Source organism: Aquarana catesbeiana, linkage group LG06, assembly GCF_042186555.1.
Source record: "Aquarana catesbeiana isolate 2022-GZ linkage group LG06, ASM4218655v1, whole genome shotgun sequence".
NCBI lineage: Eukaryota > Metazoa > Chordata > Amphibia > Anura > Ranidae > Aquarana > Aquarana catesbeiana.
The window spans coordinates 409563234-409582538 of record NC_133329.1 but is presented as its reverse complement, the minus strand read 5'-3'; the positions used below and the strand labels follow the sequence as shown (position 1 = coordinate 409582538).

At 43.8% G+C, this 19305-nt stretch overlaps 1 protein-coding gene across 2 annotated transcripts in view; it reads left to right on the top strand.

Moving 5' to 3' along the window:
- Positions 1-17496, top strand: part of HSPBAP1 (HSPB1 associated protein 1) — a 115583-nt gene extending 98087 nt beyond the window's left edge. Inside the window, exons 6-7 of one of the 2 annotated variants that reach the window (XM_073634481.1) lie at positions 8700-8810; positions 14501-17496. In XM_073634481.1, coding sequence (XP_073490582.1) covers positions 8700-8810; positions 14501-15034 — 645 coding nt within the window. In that variant the 3' untranslated portion in view covers positions 15035-17496. The remainder of the gene's footprint in view (positions 1-8699; positions 8811-14500) is intronic. The other variant, XM_073634480.1, reaches the window with a different exon arrangement.
- The last annotated feature ends 1809 nt before the right edge of the window (positions 17497-19305 follow it).

The following is a 19305-nucleotide window of genomic DNA, read 5'->3' as shown; positions in this document are numbered from 1 at the left end:
GGGAGTTAAAGTTCCCCCATTTCTGGCATGGAAGCTCCTCCAACGTCTTAGTGCCTCTTTATTGTATTGGAACAATTTGGCTGATTTATTCCATTTTAATATAATGAAATTCGCATTCCGACTCCATCAGCGATTCATCACCCGCCATGCATTTTACGTCTCCTGCCGCACGCTGCCCACAATCTGCTTATTAAAAATGTAACATCAGATAATGGTGCCAATTCGCTCTGTGCAGCTAATGAGCACAGGCTCGCCTACGGGGAGATGGGACAGTAATGGATCCTGGACAAGCCAATGTCGATTGCAGCAAACCGAAGTTATGAATGGCTCGCCGTTGCGGCGGTGCGACTCTTCATCTGCAGAGAAATAATGCATCACACGCTCGTTAGAGTGTTAGTCTGGAATATATTGTGTGGAGTGTCACTGAGAAATGGAAGATTTCACCTCGATGTCTCATTGGACTCCTGGCATGACAGTCCGTCCAAACTCTCCAGGAGAAACGGTCGCCATCTGAAGGCCAGTGAGACGTTACTAGAAGTACCCTGGAGGATCCCTTCAAATGATCTTCAGATCTCAGGGAGCCCCTACTAAAATTAATTTATCAGAGGTCGGTGGGAAGAATGTCCCTTACATTGGTGATCAGTGAGAAGAATGTTCCTTACATTGGTGATCAGTGAGAAGAATGTTCCTTACATTGGTGATCAGTGAGAAGAATGTCCCTTACATTGGTGATCAGTGAGAAGAATTTTCCTTACATTGGTGATCAGTGGGAAGAATGTTCCTTACATTGGTGATCAGTGAGAAGAATGTTCCTTACATTGGTGATCAGTGAGAAGAATGTTCCTTACATTGGTGATCAGTGAGAAGAATGTTCCTTACATTGGTGATCAGTGAGAAGAATGTCCCTTACATTGGTGATCAGTGAGAAGAATGTTCCTTACATTGGAGATCAGTGGGAAAAATGTTCCTTACATTGGTGATCAGTGAGAAGAATGTTCCTTACATTGGTGATCAGTGAGAAGAATGTTCCTTACATTGGTGATCAGTGAGAAGAATGTCCCTTACATTGGTGATCAGTGAGAAGAATGTTCCTTACATTGGTGATCAGTGAGAAGAATGTTCCTTACATTGGTGATCAGTGAGAAGAATGTTCCTTACATTGGTGATCAGTGAGAAGAATGTTCCTTACATTGGTGATCAGTGAGAAGAATGCTCCTTACATTGGTGATCAGTGAGAAGAATGTTCCTTACATTGGTGATCAGTGAGAAGAATGTTCCTTACATTGGTGATCAGTGAGAAGAATGTTCCTTACATTGGTGATCAGTGAGAAGATTGTCCCTTACATTGGTGGTCAGTGAGAAGAATGTTCCTTACATTGGTGATCAGTGAGAAGAATGTTCCTTACATTGGTGATCAGTGAGAAGAATGTCCCTTACATTGGTGATCAGTGAGAAGAATGTCCCTTACATTGGTGATCAGTGAGAAGAATGTCCCTTACATTGGTGATCAGTGGGAAGAATGTTCCTTACATTGGTGATCAGTGAGAAGAATGTTCCTTACATTGGTGATCAGTGAGAAGAATGTCCCTTACATTGGTGATCAGTGAGAAGAATGTCCCTTTACATTGGTGATCAGTGAGAAGAATGTCCCTTACATTGGTGATCAGTGAGAAGAATGTCCCTTACATTGGTGATCAGTGAGAAGAATGTTCCTTACATTGGTGATCAGTGAGAAGAATGTTCCTTACATTGGTGATCAGTGGGAAGAATGTTCCTTACATTGGTGATCAGTGGGAAGAATGTCCCTTACATTGGTGATTACATTGGTGATCAGTGAGAAGAATGTTCCTTACATGGAGATCAGTGGAAGAATGTTCCTTACATTGGTGATCAGTGAGAAGAATGTTCCTTACATTGGTGATCAGTGAGAAGAATGTCCCTTACATTGGTGATCGGTGAGAGAATGTTCCTTACATTGGTGATCAGTAGGAAGAATGTTCCTTACATTGGTGATCAGTGGGAAGAATGTTCCTTACATTGGTGATCAGTGGGAAGAATGTTCCTTACATTGGTGATCAGTGAGAAGAATGTTCCTTACATTGGTGATCAGTGGAAGAATGTTCCTTACATTGGTGATCAGTGGGAAGAATGTTCCTTACATTGGTGATCAGTGAGAAGAATGTTCCTTACATTGTGATCAGTGAGAAGAATGTTCCTTACATTGGTGATCAGTGAGAAGAATGTTCCTTACATTGGTGATCAGTGAGAAGAATGTTCCTTACATGGTGATCGGTGAGAAGAATGTTCCTTACATTGGTGATCGTGAGAAGAATGTTCCTTACATTGGTGATCGGTGAGAAGAATGTTCCTTACATTGGTGATCGGTGAGAAGAATGTTCCTTACATTGGTGATCGGTGAGAAGAATGTTCCTTACATTGGTGATCGGTGAGAAGAATGTTCCTACATTGGTGATCAGTGGGAAGAATGTCCCTTACATTGGTGATCAGTGAGAAGAATGTTCCTTACATTGGTGATCAGTGAGAAGAATGTTCCTTACATTGGTGATCAGTGGGAAGAATGTTCCTTACATTGGTGATCAGTGAGAAGAATGCCCCTTACATTGGTGATCAGTGAGAAGAATGTTCCTTACATTGGTGATCAGTGAGAAGAATGTTCCTTACATTGGTGATCAGTGGAAGAATGTCCCTTACATTGGTGGTCAGTGAGAAGATTGTTCCTTACATTGGTGATCAAAATCCACCCTTTCCAGGAGCTAAAAACATGCAGCTGATTCTACCAAATGGCATTGGACCTGGAACCATCAGATAGGATTTCTGTCAGCCACAGCTCAAGAAATCCCTAGAGGAACTCTGGTTTGGAATGGCTAAAGTAGACTGTAAACCAATAATGTAGGTCACAATGAATCAGCCAAACTCACACAACCCAGCGTTTAGACTTGAAGCAGTTTGTTTTATTTTGAATTGAAGGAATCGACTCCAAGGTTGACATCTTTGCCCTAAGCTACTTGGTTTTGTTTGGAAATCCAATGTTCTCTATGGTGGGAGTAGTACCCGTTCTTGGCTATCATGTGGATCCAGCGACATTAGTCCTGTCCTGGCTCCTGTTAGTTCTCAATCAAATCACATTACAAATACTGCTGCAGCCTCACCTGAAATTTACAGGCCCCCAACCTCATGTATTCCACAGACATGCGCCATCTAGTGATTTAGGTTCTAAAACTGCCCTTGCCTGTTACACAGATGTGCGCCTATGCCATCTAGTGGTGTAAGCATATAACTGCCCTTGTGCTTAACATAGACCTGCGCCTGTTTATTTACCAAATGTTCGCCTGTGCCCTCTAGTGGTTTAAGTTTATAACTGCGCGTGTGTATTTCACCCATGTGTGCCTACGCCATCTACTGGTTAAAGTTTATAACTGCCCTTGTATATTTCATAGATGTGTGCCTGTGCCATCTAGTGGTTTAAATTTATAACTGCATGTGTGTATTTCACGGATGTGCTCCTATGCCATTTACTGCTTTAAATATATAACCGCCCTTGTATATTTCATAGATGATAGATGTGCTCCTATGCCATTTACTTGTTTAAGTTTACAACTGCCCTTGTGTCATAGATGTGCTCTGGCGCCATCTAGTGGTTTACGTTTATAGCTGTCCTTGTGTGTTACACAGATGTGCGCCTGTGCCATCTAGTGGTTTAAGTGTATAACTGCACGTGTGTATTTCATAGATGTGCTTTGGCGCCATCTAGTGATTTAGGTTGTAACCGTCCTTGTGTGTTACACAGACATGCACTTATGCCATCTAGTGTTTTCAGGTATTACTACTGGCTGGAAAATTCCTAATCACATCTGTAGATCATTGCCTCAAATGCCCTATTAGAAAGCATTGCTAGGACATAGACCTTTAGCCCCCAAGACAAAAGGCCAAAGTGCAACCCTCTACCCCTATCAACTGTCAGCTACTTCAGCAGGATAAGTTGCAACTTCTACCTTTTTTTTGTGCCCCCTTCTTGCTATAGCACCCAAGGTAGCTGCCTCTTCTGCCTACCCAGTGGGCTCAGAGCTGCAAGGGTGTGCTTAGCTTCAGCAAAGACTGCCCTCTGTGATTCTACTCCCCGGCTTCAGTTCCAGTTCCCTCCCCGCTGATTCCAGTTTCTGATTCCATTGACATCTGGGCTTGCCTTCAACCACAATTGCTGTTTGCTGCCTGCCTTGACCTCTGCCTGTTTGTATCTGCCTGACCCCCTTGCTTGTCTCTACCACAATTTCATCTCTTGGTTTTATACCTCATCTCATTCCTGTCAGCTTATGTCAATCCGGTAGTATCTGAGGGCCACAACCTGGGAGCCATCCGCAGCAGTGCCCATCACACCTTCAGGTGCCCTGGTGACTACTGGGGGCTCCTTACATTCTGAGCCTTGGCTTTCTTTATGACCTACCTATGTCTGGAGATGTGAAAGGTCCTCTACCCCCCCCCCCCCCCATGACAAGTCACCCCCTGTAGGAGCTCAAAGTTCCCTCTGACCTGGTCAGGATGCTTGTGCCAGGTCAGCATCTCACAAAGTATTGAAGCCAGATAGAGTCAGGCAGTTAGCATTTCCAGAAGGAGGTTAGCTCAGGCATTCTCCATATTCCTTCAGTTCAGGTTTCCCCTCAGAGGTTCCAGCAGTTCATTATAAACCCTCCAGCATGGACACCATAAAGGACATCTTCTTGGCATCTCCATCCCGAAAAGTCACTGCGTTCTTCTACCTAGCGGAAATCTGCATTGTGACAACCAAGTTCTTATTTCCTCGTTCTGCTCTGGGTCCTCTTTCATCCATCTCCCGGTATATGTGACCGAAATTCTGACAAGGACGGATTTCCTGGGCTCATATCATTGCACACAAGTCTCGGGCACATTCTGTGTTTTGGCTGCAATTCCTTGTCTTGAAGAATGTCATACTCAGCAAAGTCTGGGCGAGAGCGGGGCCCCGCCACAGACACCCAACTGTCAGCAATCTCGCTGAATAGGTAAAATATTATCTATGAAAAGGGAATTATGGGTAAAGTATGACAGCTACTGCAGAGCTAATGGGAACATCGGGGGGGCCTGAGGAATGTCTGTACCTCATGGCTTATATCTGAGCATAAATCCCAGGAGGGCCGTGAGCCTTTACTTAGTATGTCCCGATATATGAAAGGTATGTGCCCCTATATAACAGGTATGTCCCCTATATAACAGGTATGTACAGCTATATGAAAGGTATGTCCCCCTATATAACAGGTATGTACAGCTATATGAAAGGTATGTGCCCCTATATAACAGGTATGTCCCGCTATATGAAAGGTATGTCCCGCTATATGAAAGGTATGTGCCCTTATATGAAAGGTATGTACCGCTATATGAAAGGTATGTGCCCCTATATAACAGGTATGTCCCGCTATATGAAAGGTATGTCCCTCTATATGAAAGGTATGTGCCCTTATATGAAAGGTATGTACCGCTATATGAAAGGTATGTGCCCCTATATAACAGGTATGTACCGCTATATGAAAGGTATGTGCCCCTATATAACAGGTATGTCCCGCAATATGAAAGGTATGTGCCTATATAACAGGTATGTCCCCCTATATGAAAGGTATGTCCCCCTATATGAAAGGTATGTGCCCCTATATAACAGGTATGTGCCCCTATATGAAAGGTATGTGCCCCTATATAACAGGTATGTCCTGCTATATGAAAGGTATGTGCCCCTATATAACAGGTATGTACCGCTATATGAAAGGTATATCCCACTCTATAAGAGATATGTCCCCCTACATTAAAGGTATATCCCGTTATGTAAGCGGTATGTCCCCCTACATAACAGATATGCACCGCTATATGAAAGGTATGTGCCCCTATATAAGAGGTATATCCCCCTATATGACAGTATGTCCCCCTATATAAAAGGTATATCCTGCTACTTAAAGTGTATGTCCCGCTATAAATATAAATGGTATGTCTCCTATATAAAAGGCTTATCCTGCTATTAAAAAAGGCATTGTGCACCAAGCATCCCTGAAGATTGTTATCCGATCTCAGGTACATCTACTGCTCTTACAGTGAAGACTTCTTACCAGAATTAGCTGCTCTTATTGGATAATGATGGTCATCTGTCACATAGAGATAAAATGACAAAAGATTTGTGAGCAACATAACACAACAATAAACAATAACATCTACAAAAAAATATCTTATTTGGTGCACTGTTATATATATTGCATAAAAAGTATGTGTGTGTGTGTGTATATATGTGTGTATATTTTTTGCAATATACAGTATACTATATATAAATATATATTTATAGCTATATAATATTTTTTTATGTAATATATGATATGATATACAGAATATATTCTTGATTGTAAGCTCTAATGAGCAGGGCCCTCTGATTCCTCCTGTATTGAATTGTATTGTAACTGTAATGTCTGCCCCCATGTTGTAAAGCACTGCGCAAACTGTTGGCGCTATATAAATCCTGTATAATAATAATATATTATACTGTATATTGCAATAAATATTAATACTAATATTATATATTCTGTATATCATATATTACAAAAAGAGGAAAAAAACATATATATAGAGAGAGAGAGAGAGAGAGAGAGAGAGATATCTCTATATCTCTCTCTTTCTCTCTCTATATATATATAGATAGATAGATAGATAGATATATATATATATATATATATATATATATATATATATATATATATATATATATATATATATATATATATATATATATATATATATTTATATATATATATATATATATATATATAGTATTTATTGCAATGTACTATATATGATCTATACATTTATGTAATGTATGTGTTATTAATATATAATATATATTCTCGCTTCCAATATTTGTTCCCTTTAATTCAGCATCTCGTTGGGAGCCGCGTGCGTCTCCTCTGCTCCTTCCAGCGACCTCGGCGTGTATCTGAGGCCGCCGTCACGTTGGCGGCGCTCACTTAGGCAAATGTAATACCCCCTTAATGAGTTTCTCTCTATTAGTTTCATCCACACTGAACATCATTTGGCGGTTTAATTCTGTGACAATAAAAAGGGGATTAGATTCCTCTGACCTCTCCGTACCCCCGTGTGTGTGTGCCGCAAATGCCGCCTGAAGATTACTTTTCTGCCATTAACTCGTTCACGGTCGGACGCGGCACATCCGAGCTTTGGAGGCGCAGAGGCAGATCGCCCGGGACTGGAAGGGTTAACCCTTTGCTTGTCTCATGTCATTGAGCTAAGGTGAGCGTGACCAGGAGAAGTGATGGATGGGGGGAGCGCAGGAGTGGGGGGGGGGGGGAGCGCATGTCACATGTACGGTGGGAACGAACGTTTGCAATGTAAGATTGTCATTCGCCTTGACCCCGACCTGTGCAATCAGCCTTCGTCTACTGGAGGGAACCGAGACATTGATGTCCACAACAAATTCTGCACAGAGATTACACCATCAATCAGAAGACGCACGCCGCATGCAAACGTCCCAATCGCATCCTTCAGTGTATGGGGGTTGGGGTACCGGCGGAGTCCCCCCAGGAAACCTAAATAAACTTCATGCAGATAGAGCCCTGGGGGGATTTAGATTTGGGACCTGATGTGACTGTTGGGGAGGGGACATTAGAGTGTAAGCTACTCTGTACAGAGACTGATGTGACTGTGGGGGGTAGGGGGACATTAGAGTGTAAGCTCCTCTGTACAGAGACTGATGTTACTGTGGGGGGGACATTAGAGTGTAAGCTCCTCTGTACAGAGACTAATGTGACTGTGGGGGGAGGGGACATTAGAGTGTAAGCTCCTCTGTACAGAGACTGATGTGACTGTGGGGGAGGGGACATTAGACTGTAAGCTCCTCTGTACAGAGACTGATGTGACTGTGGGGGGAGGGGACATTAGAGTGTAAGCTCCTCTGTACAGAGACTGATGTGACTGTGGGGGGAGGGGACATTAGACTGTAAGCTCCTCTGTACAGAGACTGATGTGACTGTGGGGGAGGTGACATTAGAGTGTAAGCTCCTCTGTATAGAGACTGATGTGACTATGGGGGAGGGGACATTAGAGTGTAAGCTCCTCTGTACAGAGACTGATGTGACTGTGGGGGAGGGGACATTAGAGTGTAAGCTCCTCTGTACAGAGACTGATGTGACTGTGGGGGGAGGGGACATTAGACTGTAAGCTCCTCTGTACAGAGACTGATGTGACTGTGGGGGAGGGGACATTAGAGTGTAAGCTCCTCTGGTACAGAGACTGATGTGACTGGCTCAGTGATCTCTGTACAGCACTGCGGTATATGTCAGAGCTATATAAATGTATAATAATAATAGTGTGTGACTGTGGGGGGAGAGGACATTAGAGTGTAAGCTCCTCTGGTACAGAGACTGATGTGACTGGCTCAGTGATCTCTGTACAGCGCTGCGGTATATGTCAGAGCTATATAAATGTATAATAATAATAGTGTGTGACTGTGGGGGGAGAGGACATTAGAGTGTAAGCTCCTCTGGTACAGAGACTGAAGTGACTGGCTCAGTGATCTCTGTACAGCGCTGCGGTATATGTCAGAGCCATATAAATGTATAATAATAGTTGTATAATGTAGTATAAGTGTATTTTATGTTTTTTTTATTCTTTCCATGGAGGATTCGGACGATGAGGCTCGTGTAGAAGAAGCCATAACAAGGATAGTGGTGTGCGCCTTTAAATCTGCTGACCCTTCTGTGCACCCCAATGACTGGCTGAACCCCACTGAGGTGAGTGCGGTCGGCTGATAAATCACAGAACGTAACATTGTTATTGAAGCAGGTGTAAGGACATGAAATCTGTCTTGAGTTTGCTACATACCAGGTGAAAGTTGAAATCAGGCCTGCAACGGGAATGGATTTCGCGTGGTAGTTGGGTGGAGCTTATTAGAGGGTGGAGCTAAAGGTGGGGCTCAGCATTGTTTTAATGTTCTCCGGCTGTCTAAAGTCTGGACAGGGTAGTGACATGAAAACTGTGTAATGGCACGCTCCCTGGGGGCGGCTATTAGGGGAAGTGTAAAGGATACGATTGTTTCTGAGATGTAATGTCACAAGTTTTATCCTTTTACCTGCAAAATCAGAAATCATTATCATTCCTCTATGATTAAGCCATGTGGGTGGGGTGAAATGCGTCAGCGGACGTGGCCTGGGAGGAGCCAGACAACTTATTCCTCTCGCAAGGTGGAGGGGCGAGGGGTGGCGACTAAACAGCAAGGCAGCCACTTGGCACCTGGCCCAGAAGCTAGTAGAGATCGCTGTAGTAGTGGTGCCTATACAGTAACTTTCAGCTTCCACAGTAATCAGCCAGGTATGGCACATACAGACTTCCATTACTTACTAAATACTTTGATCTGCAAATGAATAAAATAGAATAGATACAAAAGTATCCTGTCTGATCAATGTTTATAAACAAAGTTACTTTGTATCTCTCTATCTCCTGCCTGATCAATGTTTATAAACAATGTTACTTTGTATCTCTCTATCTCCTGTCTGATCAATGTTTATAAACAATGTTACTTTGTATCTCTCTATCTCCTGTCTGATCAATGTTTTTAAACAACTTTACATTATATCTCTCTATCTCCTGCCTGATCAATGTTTATAAACAATGTTAGGGCCCTGTCAGGTCCACCTGTCTGTTTTTCAGGCAGACCTGATCGGACCCTCCAGTCTCCTCTATGGAGTGGCGGGTGTGAACAGACATGTGTCCGTTGACGCCCGCCGACATCCGATCCTGTCCTCTAAGAACAGACGAATGTGGTAGCAGTTGGGTGTAAACGGACAGGCGGTCAGTTTGCATCTGACCACCCATAGAGGGTAGCGGGCTGTCTCTGTGTCTGCTCTGCATAACTGGAACCAGCCATCTGCCTGCTCAGCAAAGACCAGCAGAAAGGGCCTTACTTTGTATCTTTCTCTCGTCATCTGATCAATGTTTATAAACAATGCTACTTTGTATCTCTCTCACGTCTGATCAATGTTTATACAGTGCCTTGAAAAAGTATTCATACCCCTTGAAATTTTCCACATTTTGTCAATGTGACAGACCTAGCCGGGGAGAGGACTGAATGCTAGCCTCTTGCCTACTGATTATGGAGCCCTGGATTTTAAGGGAACAATACTCTCTGTGAGGTGTATGCCTGGGGACCTAGACGTAATGTTACTTTGGATTCAAGTCCATGTCCCCCCAAAACACACAGACTCTGGGAACCCTGTATATGCCTTCATAATGTTGGGGCTCATAGAAGATGCTGATGTCATCAACTCCAGCCACCTGTCTGTCTGTTGTCTGCTATAATGTGTTTATTGTAAATATGGCTCTAAGAGTCTTTCACCCATTGTTGTTTGTGTTAATGAACTCTGCTATTGTGTGAAGGAGTTCTGTGTTGATATTTATGATAATGTGTATTGTATAGTCAGTGAGCTAGGAGACGACAAGTCTAGGACCTGAAAGGTCATATCTTGGAGTCACCTTGTCTGGAAATGATTAGTTAATTAGCTCATGTTAATTTATGTTTCTGGTTGTATTGTTAGAGTAATCTGATCAGGAGGGGAGGGAACCTCCTCTTCAACTGTATATAAGACTGTATTCTTGTTCTAATAAACAGTTCCATGTTCAGCAACCAAACGAGTATTGCCTTGTTTGTGGTTGTCAGAGATTGGAATATCTGATATCTATATTCAGACTGGAAGGAAGCGGTGTATGGCGGAAGCACTCAAGCGGAGTGCAACGGGGATTTGTTACAGTCATGTTACAACCAAAAACATAAATGTATTTTATTGGGATTTTATGTGATAGACCAACACAAAGTGGCACATAATTGTGAAGTGGAAGGAAAATGATAAACAATATAAATAAATATGTGAAAAGTGTGTGGGGGGGGGCATTTGTATGGTGCCCCCCGGAGTCAATACTTTGTAGAACCCCCTTTCTCTGCAAGTCTTTTTGGGGATGTCTCTTCCAACTTTGCACATCTAGAGAGGGACATTTCTGCCCATTCTTCTTTGTAAAATATCTCAAGCTTTTCAAGTCTTGCCACAGATTCTCAATGGGATTTAGGTCTGGACTGTGACTGGGCCATTCTAACACATGAATATGCTTTGATCTAAACCATTCCATTGTAGCTCTGGCTGTATGTTTAGGGTTGTTGTCCTGCTGGAAGGTGAACCCCCCCCCAGTGTCAAGTCTTTTGCAGATTCTAACAGGTTTTCTTCTAAGATTGTCCTGTATTTGTCTCCATCCATCTTCCCATCAACTCTGAGCAGCTTCCCTGTCCCTGCTGAAGAAAAGCATCCCCACCACATGATGCTGCCAGAAACCATGAATCAGACTGAGACAGAAGTACAGTTAAATCACACTTGTTTAATAATAATTTTAAAAAAAAGTAAACGGAGTAAACGTAGTCAAAACATAGCCAGAGTTCAGGAACCGGAACTGATAGTCAGAAAAGCCAAAACGTCAGGGAGCCAGAAGTAATGTCAGCCAAGCAAGTCTTTAACAGGAACACAAGAGAGCGTCTCTAGAGATGTGACCAAGGCGAAGGCAGAGATCATCTGGACTGGACAGCTTAAGTAGGCAGGACTGATGAGCAGGATATCATCAACAGGTGAGTCACTGTGGAGAGATAGGAGCTGGCAATAGCCGAAAGCTGAGCGGACAGCTCAGAGAAGGAAGGGCTGGGCCCAGCCTTGACAGATGCTGCCGCCACCATGTTTCACGGTGGGGATGGTGTGTTCAGGATGATGTGCAGTGTTAGTTTTCCCCCACACATAGTGTTTTACTTTTAGGCCACAAAGTTGAATTTTGGTCTCATCTGACCAGATCACCTTCTTCCACATGTTTGCTGTGTCCTCCACATGGCTTCTCACAAACTACAAACAGGACTTCTTATGACTTTCTTTCACCAATGTCTTTCTTCTTGTCACTCTTCCATAAAGGGCAGATTTGTGGAGAACACGACTAATAGTTGTCCTGTGGACAGATTCTCCCACCTGAGCTGTGGATCTCTGCAGCTCCTCCAGAGTTACCATGGACCTCTTGGCTCTTCTCTGATGAATGCTCTCCTTGCCCGGCCGGTCAGTTTAGGTGGACGGCCATGTCTTGGTAGGTTTGCAGTTGTGCCATACTCTTTCCATTTTCCGATGATGGATTGAACAGAGCTCTGTGAGATGTTCAAAGCTTGGGAGATTTTATTATAACCTTACCCTGCTTTATACTTCTCCCTGACCTGTCTGGTGTGTTCCTTGGCCTTCATGATGCTGTTTGTTCATTAAGGTTCTCTAATCTCTGAGAGCTTCACAGAACAGCTGTATTTATACTGAGATTAAATGACACACAGGTGGACTCTATTTACTAATTAGGTGACTTCTGAAGGCAATTGGTTCCACTAGATTTTAGTTAGGGGTATCAGAGTAAAGGGGGCTGAATACAAATGCCCCCCCACACTTTTCACATATTTATTTGTATCATTTATCATTTTCCTTCCACTTCACAATTATGAGCCACTTTGTGTTGGTCTATCACATAAAATCCCAATAAAATAAATTTAAGTTTTTGGTTGTAACTTGACAAATTGTGGAAAATTTCAAGGGGTGTGAATACTTTTTCAAGGCACTGTAAACAATGTTACTTTGTATCTCTCCATCTCCTATCTGAACGATGTTTATAAACAATGTTACTTTGTATCCCTCCATCTCCTATCTGAACGATGTTTATAAACAATGTTACTTTGTATCTCCTATCTGAACAATGTTTATAAACAATGTTACTTTGTTTATAAACATAATTCAGATAGGAGATAGAAAGATACAAAGTATCATTGTGTATAAACATTGTTCATATAGGAGATACAAAGTAACATTGTTTATAAACATCGTTCAGATAGGAGATAGAAAGATACAATGTTACTTTGTAACATTAGGAGGATAGGAGTTCTCTAACTCCTATCTGATCAATGTTTATAAGCAATGTTACATTGTATCTTTATGGGTACATGCACATGGATGTTTACAGGCACAAGTGAGCTCTATCATAAAAACCCCCATCATTTTCCCGCGCCTAGGGAGGCACAGGCGTGTACAGCCGGCCGTAGAAGTGCATGTCTGTACTTGCTTGTACTCATGTGAACACTGATGCTCTTTTACATTAGTGTCTATCCACACATGATGGATTTTTTTTAACCAAATGTGAAATTTCAGCCATGAATGTTGTGTGCGCCACTTGCGGCTGTCGGGGGGGGGGGGGGGGGGAAATGCCAGGGGTTTTACGCCAGTGCTCCCCTCATCCATTTACCCCAACTCTGCTCTGAACAATGTCTATTGAGACTGTATCAGATGATCTGTTATTGGGACAGCAGCAACTTCCACAGCTCCTGTATTAACAAAGCAACTCCCGGCTGTCGTTTTGACAGCCAGGAATTTGTGACAAATGTGAGAGGGAGATCTGCACTACACACGTCATGTTTACTTCTATAAATTTTTTTTTTTTGGATGTAAGACATCCAGTGTCCACAACTGGTTAAAAGTACATATAGTTAAAGCCAACACATTTCAGGGGGTCAGCTGGCTCCCCCCTTTCATCAGGGCTACAAGAAAGCAATATAAGGGCTTATTTTATGTTGAAACCCTAAAGTGTCTTTAATTTACCTAATAAGAGATCAGTAGTGCTAAAGACTTCTCAGAGGCTCTAACCCTTCACCGCTAAACAAACAAATGTTTTGGGCTGATAATACTAACAGATTAGGCAGAACTATATTCGAGGTCTCGGAGACTTCGCCCTTCATATAATTAATTATAAATTGATCGGCACTCCTCTACGCTCTGTGGACTTCACGCCGGCGGCTATTGAATTTAGCGCTTTTTCTAATTACGATTTTCTTTTGCGTGCGCTGGAGGCCCCCCCCTCCCTCCCCCCGTTGAGCGGGATAAAACTCATCCAGCCGCCCTCCCAGGCACGATGGATTATCTATGGCTTTATGCCGCATATCGACGGGGGCCGCAGAGCGCTCACCTGATGGTTTTGGCTCCGGCAAATCAATGCCTTTCAAACCCCCCCAGACCTCACCGGCCGACGCGGCCCACCATCGTTTTCCTTTTTTTTTTTTTTTTTTTTGTATCATTTTAAGTAAACGAACAGCCAGGAGGGAAAATCACGCCGATTGATCAGCATTAAACACAAAGTTTTCCGGACGTGGCGGTTTGGGAATCTTTCCATCACCCCGGAGCGTAGACGCGGAGCGGGGCGAGAAATGTAATTGGCCTTCTGAAGGGGAAAATATGCTGATCCGGCCGCGCGGCGGAACTCGGCGAGAATATAAATATTATGTGAAAAGTTGACAGAAGTGTAGCCTAGGCAGATTTATGGAATAATAGAAGGCCAGCCGAGCCTGACTTCCATTAACCCCTTCTCTTCCTCTTCCTCGCAGGGAGCCGCCACCTCTCATGGAACCAACCTGGACTACCTGAACCGGGCGTGTACCGCCTACCTGGAGCGCAAGAGGGCGACGGGTGATGGGGACGCTCCGCCGCTGAAAAAGAGACGGGCGGACGGGTCTTCAGAGCTTATCGGGAGCCGCTTCGGCCAATATCTCCTCCCCGTGTTACCTGCGTCAGGTGAGGAGGACGCAAGAGGAAAGGCGGAGACTCAAGGAAAAGAAGACGTGAGAGGAAAGGTGGAGACTCAAGGAAAAGAAGACGCGAGAGGAAAGGCGGAGACTCGAGGAAAAGAAGACACGAGAGGAAAGGCGAAGACTCAAGGAAAAGAAGACGCAAGAGGAAAGGCGGAGACTCGAGGAAAAGAAGACGAAACAGGAAAGGCGGAGACTCAAGGAAAAGAAGACGCGAGAGAGGCCAGTCCTGGAGCGGACGCGATTACCAGCGACGTGGTGCTGGACTGTTTGGTGAACCCTCGGGTTGTCCGCTTAGTGGCTCAGCTACTCTTGACCCGGCCATCTAGGTAGTCGCATGACCAAGTCGCTAAAACTTTTGTCCGCTCACTAGATGGCGCTCAAAAAAAAAAACCGCCGTCGGATCTGAAGAGCTGTCGGACGTCTGAGCGATCAGAAATCCAGCGTTCAGCAACCAGCCAGACTTTTATATAGAAAGAATATTTTTTTCTACGTCGCTGTTCAGAATTGAGTTGTGTGAAGGAGAAAAATTAGGTAACAAAATTTTGTAGCAATTTTTGCAGTTTTTTTTTTTTTTACGGAAAACATTGGTTCAGATAAATGTCATTTAAAGTGTTTTGTAAACCTCAGACATGAAATATGAACAAGGCATATCCCTCTATAGTGTGTACTTGTCTCAGTCCAGAGGGCTTAGTGTCATTTCTGGCTGCTGCCTCCTTTCTCTGAAGTCAGACTTCTGACAAGTTTTCCTGACACCAAGAGATAAAAGGTGACAGGGGAGGGAGCTCCAGCACACAGCCTATGATTGACAGCCTAAGCTCTGTACCCGTGTGCTGTGAGAAGGGGGGATGTCCCTTTCTTCCAATCAGCTCTCACTGAGCTCTGTATAGGAGGGAGCTCCATCTCACAGCCTGTGATTGACAGCCTTGGCTCTTTTCCTGTGTAAAGGTGGAGGGGGAGTGTCCCTTCCTATCAGCTCTCACTAAGCTCTGCATATGAGGGAGCTCCATCTCACAGCCTATGATTGACAGCCTTGGCTCTGTTCCTGTGTAAAGGGGGAGGGGGAGTGTCCCTTCCTTCCAATCAGCTCTCATTAGACTCCGCATGGGAGGGAGCTCCAGCACCTAGCTTGTGATTGACAGCTTCAGCTCTGTTGATGTGTGAAGGGGGGTGTGTCCCTATGTGGATGTGTCCTATATGAAGGGGTTTACAGCCACTTTATAAGTGAATTGTTTAGAATTTAAAACTTTAATTTTCAGGGATATAAATCCTCCCTCTGGCCTTCCCTCCAGTCTTGCACAGGTGTACCGGCTCCTCTCCTGGTGGAAATGGCTTACTATGATTTTGCTGCACACTGTGAGCTTCTCACAATGTGCATTAGAAGCTGCAGCAAATCAGATAGAGCCCCGCCTCATTTCCTGGCTGGAGGACATCCAGCATCATCTAGCCCTTTCCTCCCCCAGCTTGACTGTCCCTGGCCCCGCCCCTTTCATTGGATTTCAGATGTTTAGGAAAGGAAAATGCAGAACTATAGGCAAAACTTTGTTTTTCATTTTGGATAGAGTAGGGGAGGGTTATAACCCCGGTCAGATTTTTTTTTTTTCCCCAGATTTCCCTTCACTTCCTGTCCCAGAGGCAAAACAGGAAGTGAGAGGAAATCCCTGCAAATTAAGAGAATTTTTTGGGGACCCCCCAGATCACCAGAACTAGTGTCCCCCATTGGAAGATTTCCCCTCTATAAATTTTCTGGGGACAGCCCAAAATTTGGGATTTTCGTTCACTTTCAATGATAACGGTAAACAGGACAAATAGAGGAGGGGGAATCTCAATAATGGGGACACAGACAGCAATAAAAACTGAAAGGGGGTCCAATCCATCTCCACTCCGTCCAAAACTAAAAATAAAAAACATTTTGCCTTTAGTTATATTTTAATTTAAAGGACAGGTTCACCTTTAAAAAAAACAAATAAATAAATGCACATCTTTTTTTTCAGGTACATTGTATCATTTATTATCGTTTTTTTTCCTTTTGAAGCCTGCAGAGCATTGCACACGCGATCGGCAGTTCCCGGGTGCAATGTCCGGCTCCTGCAGACACTTAGTACAGCGGTCTGCCCCGTACCCCCCGTACATATAGACAGTTAGACTTCCGTTCACATTTGGCGGTTTGAGATCTCGCAGCGACTCTGCCCGCGATCTCAAATCGCAAAACACATGTTGAGGTTCCATTCATTTTCAACTGCATCTAAAACGCTGTGTCGTTTTTGTTGCAACTATTGTGCGATGAATTGCGTGGCAATTGCAACGTGCGAAGCTTGTCGCCCCCAAAAAATGAGCAGGAGTTTCATTTGGGTGACAAGCTTCACGCATTGCGGTTTGCCGCAATCGCACCACTTTTCAGGTGCCTTTGAGAAGGAATGGCAATGCGATTTGAGATCGCAGCAATTCTGCCCGAGATCCCAAGACACCAAATGTGAACGGAGCCTTACTGAAGTCCAGGAATAATCAATGAACTTACCAAGGTGCTCACTAGCGCCCCCCCACAGTTCATTGAGAACTACAAGCTGTCTGCTGCGGTGGAAGATGGGACTTGTAGTTCATTCATTCACAGGACTCTGTGAATAAATGAATCCGCTGTCCAGGTGGAGGCCCACACAACTGCGCTGTTTTTAAATTGTGACAGCGGGTGTGGGGTGAGGATCCCCCGCCCATTGTCACAGTTGAGGGGCTGCTGCTTTAGTAAGGGGGGGTTTACCTACACCACTGGTGCTGTATATTTTGGGGGGGGGGGGCGGCTTCCTGATTGGCCGGGAGGAGAATCAGGAAGACCATAGAAAATATTCGCCATTGTCACATAACTGGAAGCCCACCCTTCTTTTTTTAAGCCAATTGGAGCCTCAGGCTCTAATCACGTGCTTCTAAAGGATAAAAGAAAGACCCCCCCCCCCCATTGGAATCCATGCATCCGGTGCCCCCGCATGTAGATTATTGGCCGGGCGCATGGATTAGGGGGCGACGCCCCGTTTGGACATGCCACCACTGAATTACACCCTAAATGCAAGTGTAACTAAAGGGAAACTTGTCCTTTTAAAATGAGAATTCCTCTCTTTAGCCTCATTTAATCTTGTAGTTGGGGGCCTGAAAAAATACAGGGGAGCTGCATTTTTGCCGCACCCCATTCCCCCCCCCCCCAACGGCTCCCTGTAAAAGTAGCAGGGTGGGGGGTGCACATGCCACGGCAACGATTCTTTCCATTGGGGGCAGCAAATCTTACCCCCCCCCCCCGTCGCATTTAGTTGCAGCAAGTAGTTGAGGGTTTTTAGGGGTTAAAATGGCCAGTGAGGAGAAGAATGACACCCCCTCACCACCTGTCAAAGGTCCTCAGTGAAAGCAGTCCACCACGAACCCGCTCTTCAGAGAAGGGCAATGCCAGTGAATCAAGGCAAGTCCATAGACAGGTGTCCCCATTGAAGCATTTACCTTCCCTTCCTGTTCTGGTGACAACTCTAAATATTGGAGTTCCTTCACCGTCAGTCCCGATAACAATACTCACCACAATGATGCTTGGATGCAGATCTGAGGGGAGGAGTCGGCTCCGCCCACCAGGAACAGAGGGGCCCCCGCCACATTTTCAGAATAAAAAATAAGTCTCCGTAATTTATGTATAAACCAGAAAATTTCCTGGTGAAAATATGTGGGAATGCTGAATAGCAACTCCCTATCTGCTAGCTGCCCGTCCCCTGAACACACGTTAAAAAACATCTTCTCACTATCTGCTAGCTGCCTGAGTGAGAGACAGTGTGAGAGACAGTGTGAGAGAATCCTTCAAACAAGCCTTAATAAATCCTTTTGTGAACGTATCGCTATAAAATTTATGTTGATAAACTTAAAAATGTGGGCATGCCAGAGATTTAAAAAAGAAGTTGGCTGTGCGTTTCGCTGGGAAATGTGAAGAATTTTATACAGGACAGTCAATGGAGGAAAGTGTAGAACTCACACCAGCCAAAAGTAAAAGGCGTATCACAAAACTGAGCACATTGCCTGAAACTAGACAAAAATTCCTACGTTTTGATGTATAAATTGTGTATGACAAGTAGATCTTGTGGGCGTGAGAGCAATTTATAGAGCAGGAACTAAGATCATTTTTAAGGCTCTGTGCTCTAGCTATGACATCATCCACTCTAAGCAGCCCAATACACTCTGTTTAATCGATAAAATTTCCTGAAATGATCACTAAACTTAAACTGCTTTTTCACAAAAACTGTAAAAGATATCAAACTGAAAAGATATAGCCAGATAGCTGAATATTTTGCGAACATTTTAAAGTTTGTTTGGCATCTGTGGGTGAAAGTACGAAGGAGCTGAAACTTTTGGGAGCAGAAGAAGATTTCAAGGATTTGAAGCATGCTCTCACTCACTTCAATGTTAAAAAAAAAAGTGCTAAAAAGCTAAATATTTTAAAAAGTATAAATAGTAGAAAAAAAGTTCCATCATTAGCTGAAAAAGCTGAACATTTTAAAAGTTGAATGGTTTTAATAGCTGAAAGTATGCAGAAGTTACGCAGAGTCAAAAACGTACAGAATAAAATCAAATTAAAATTAAAA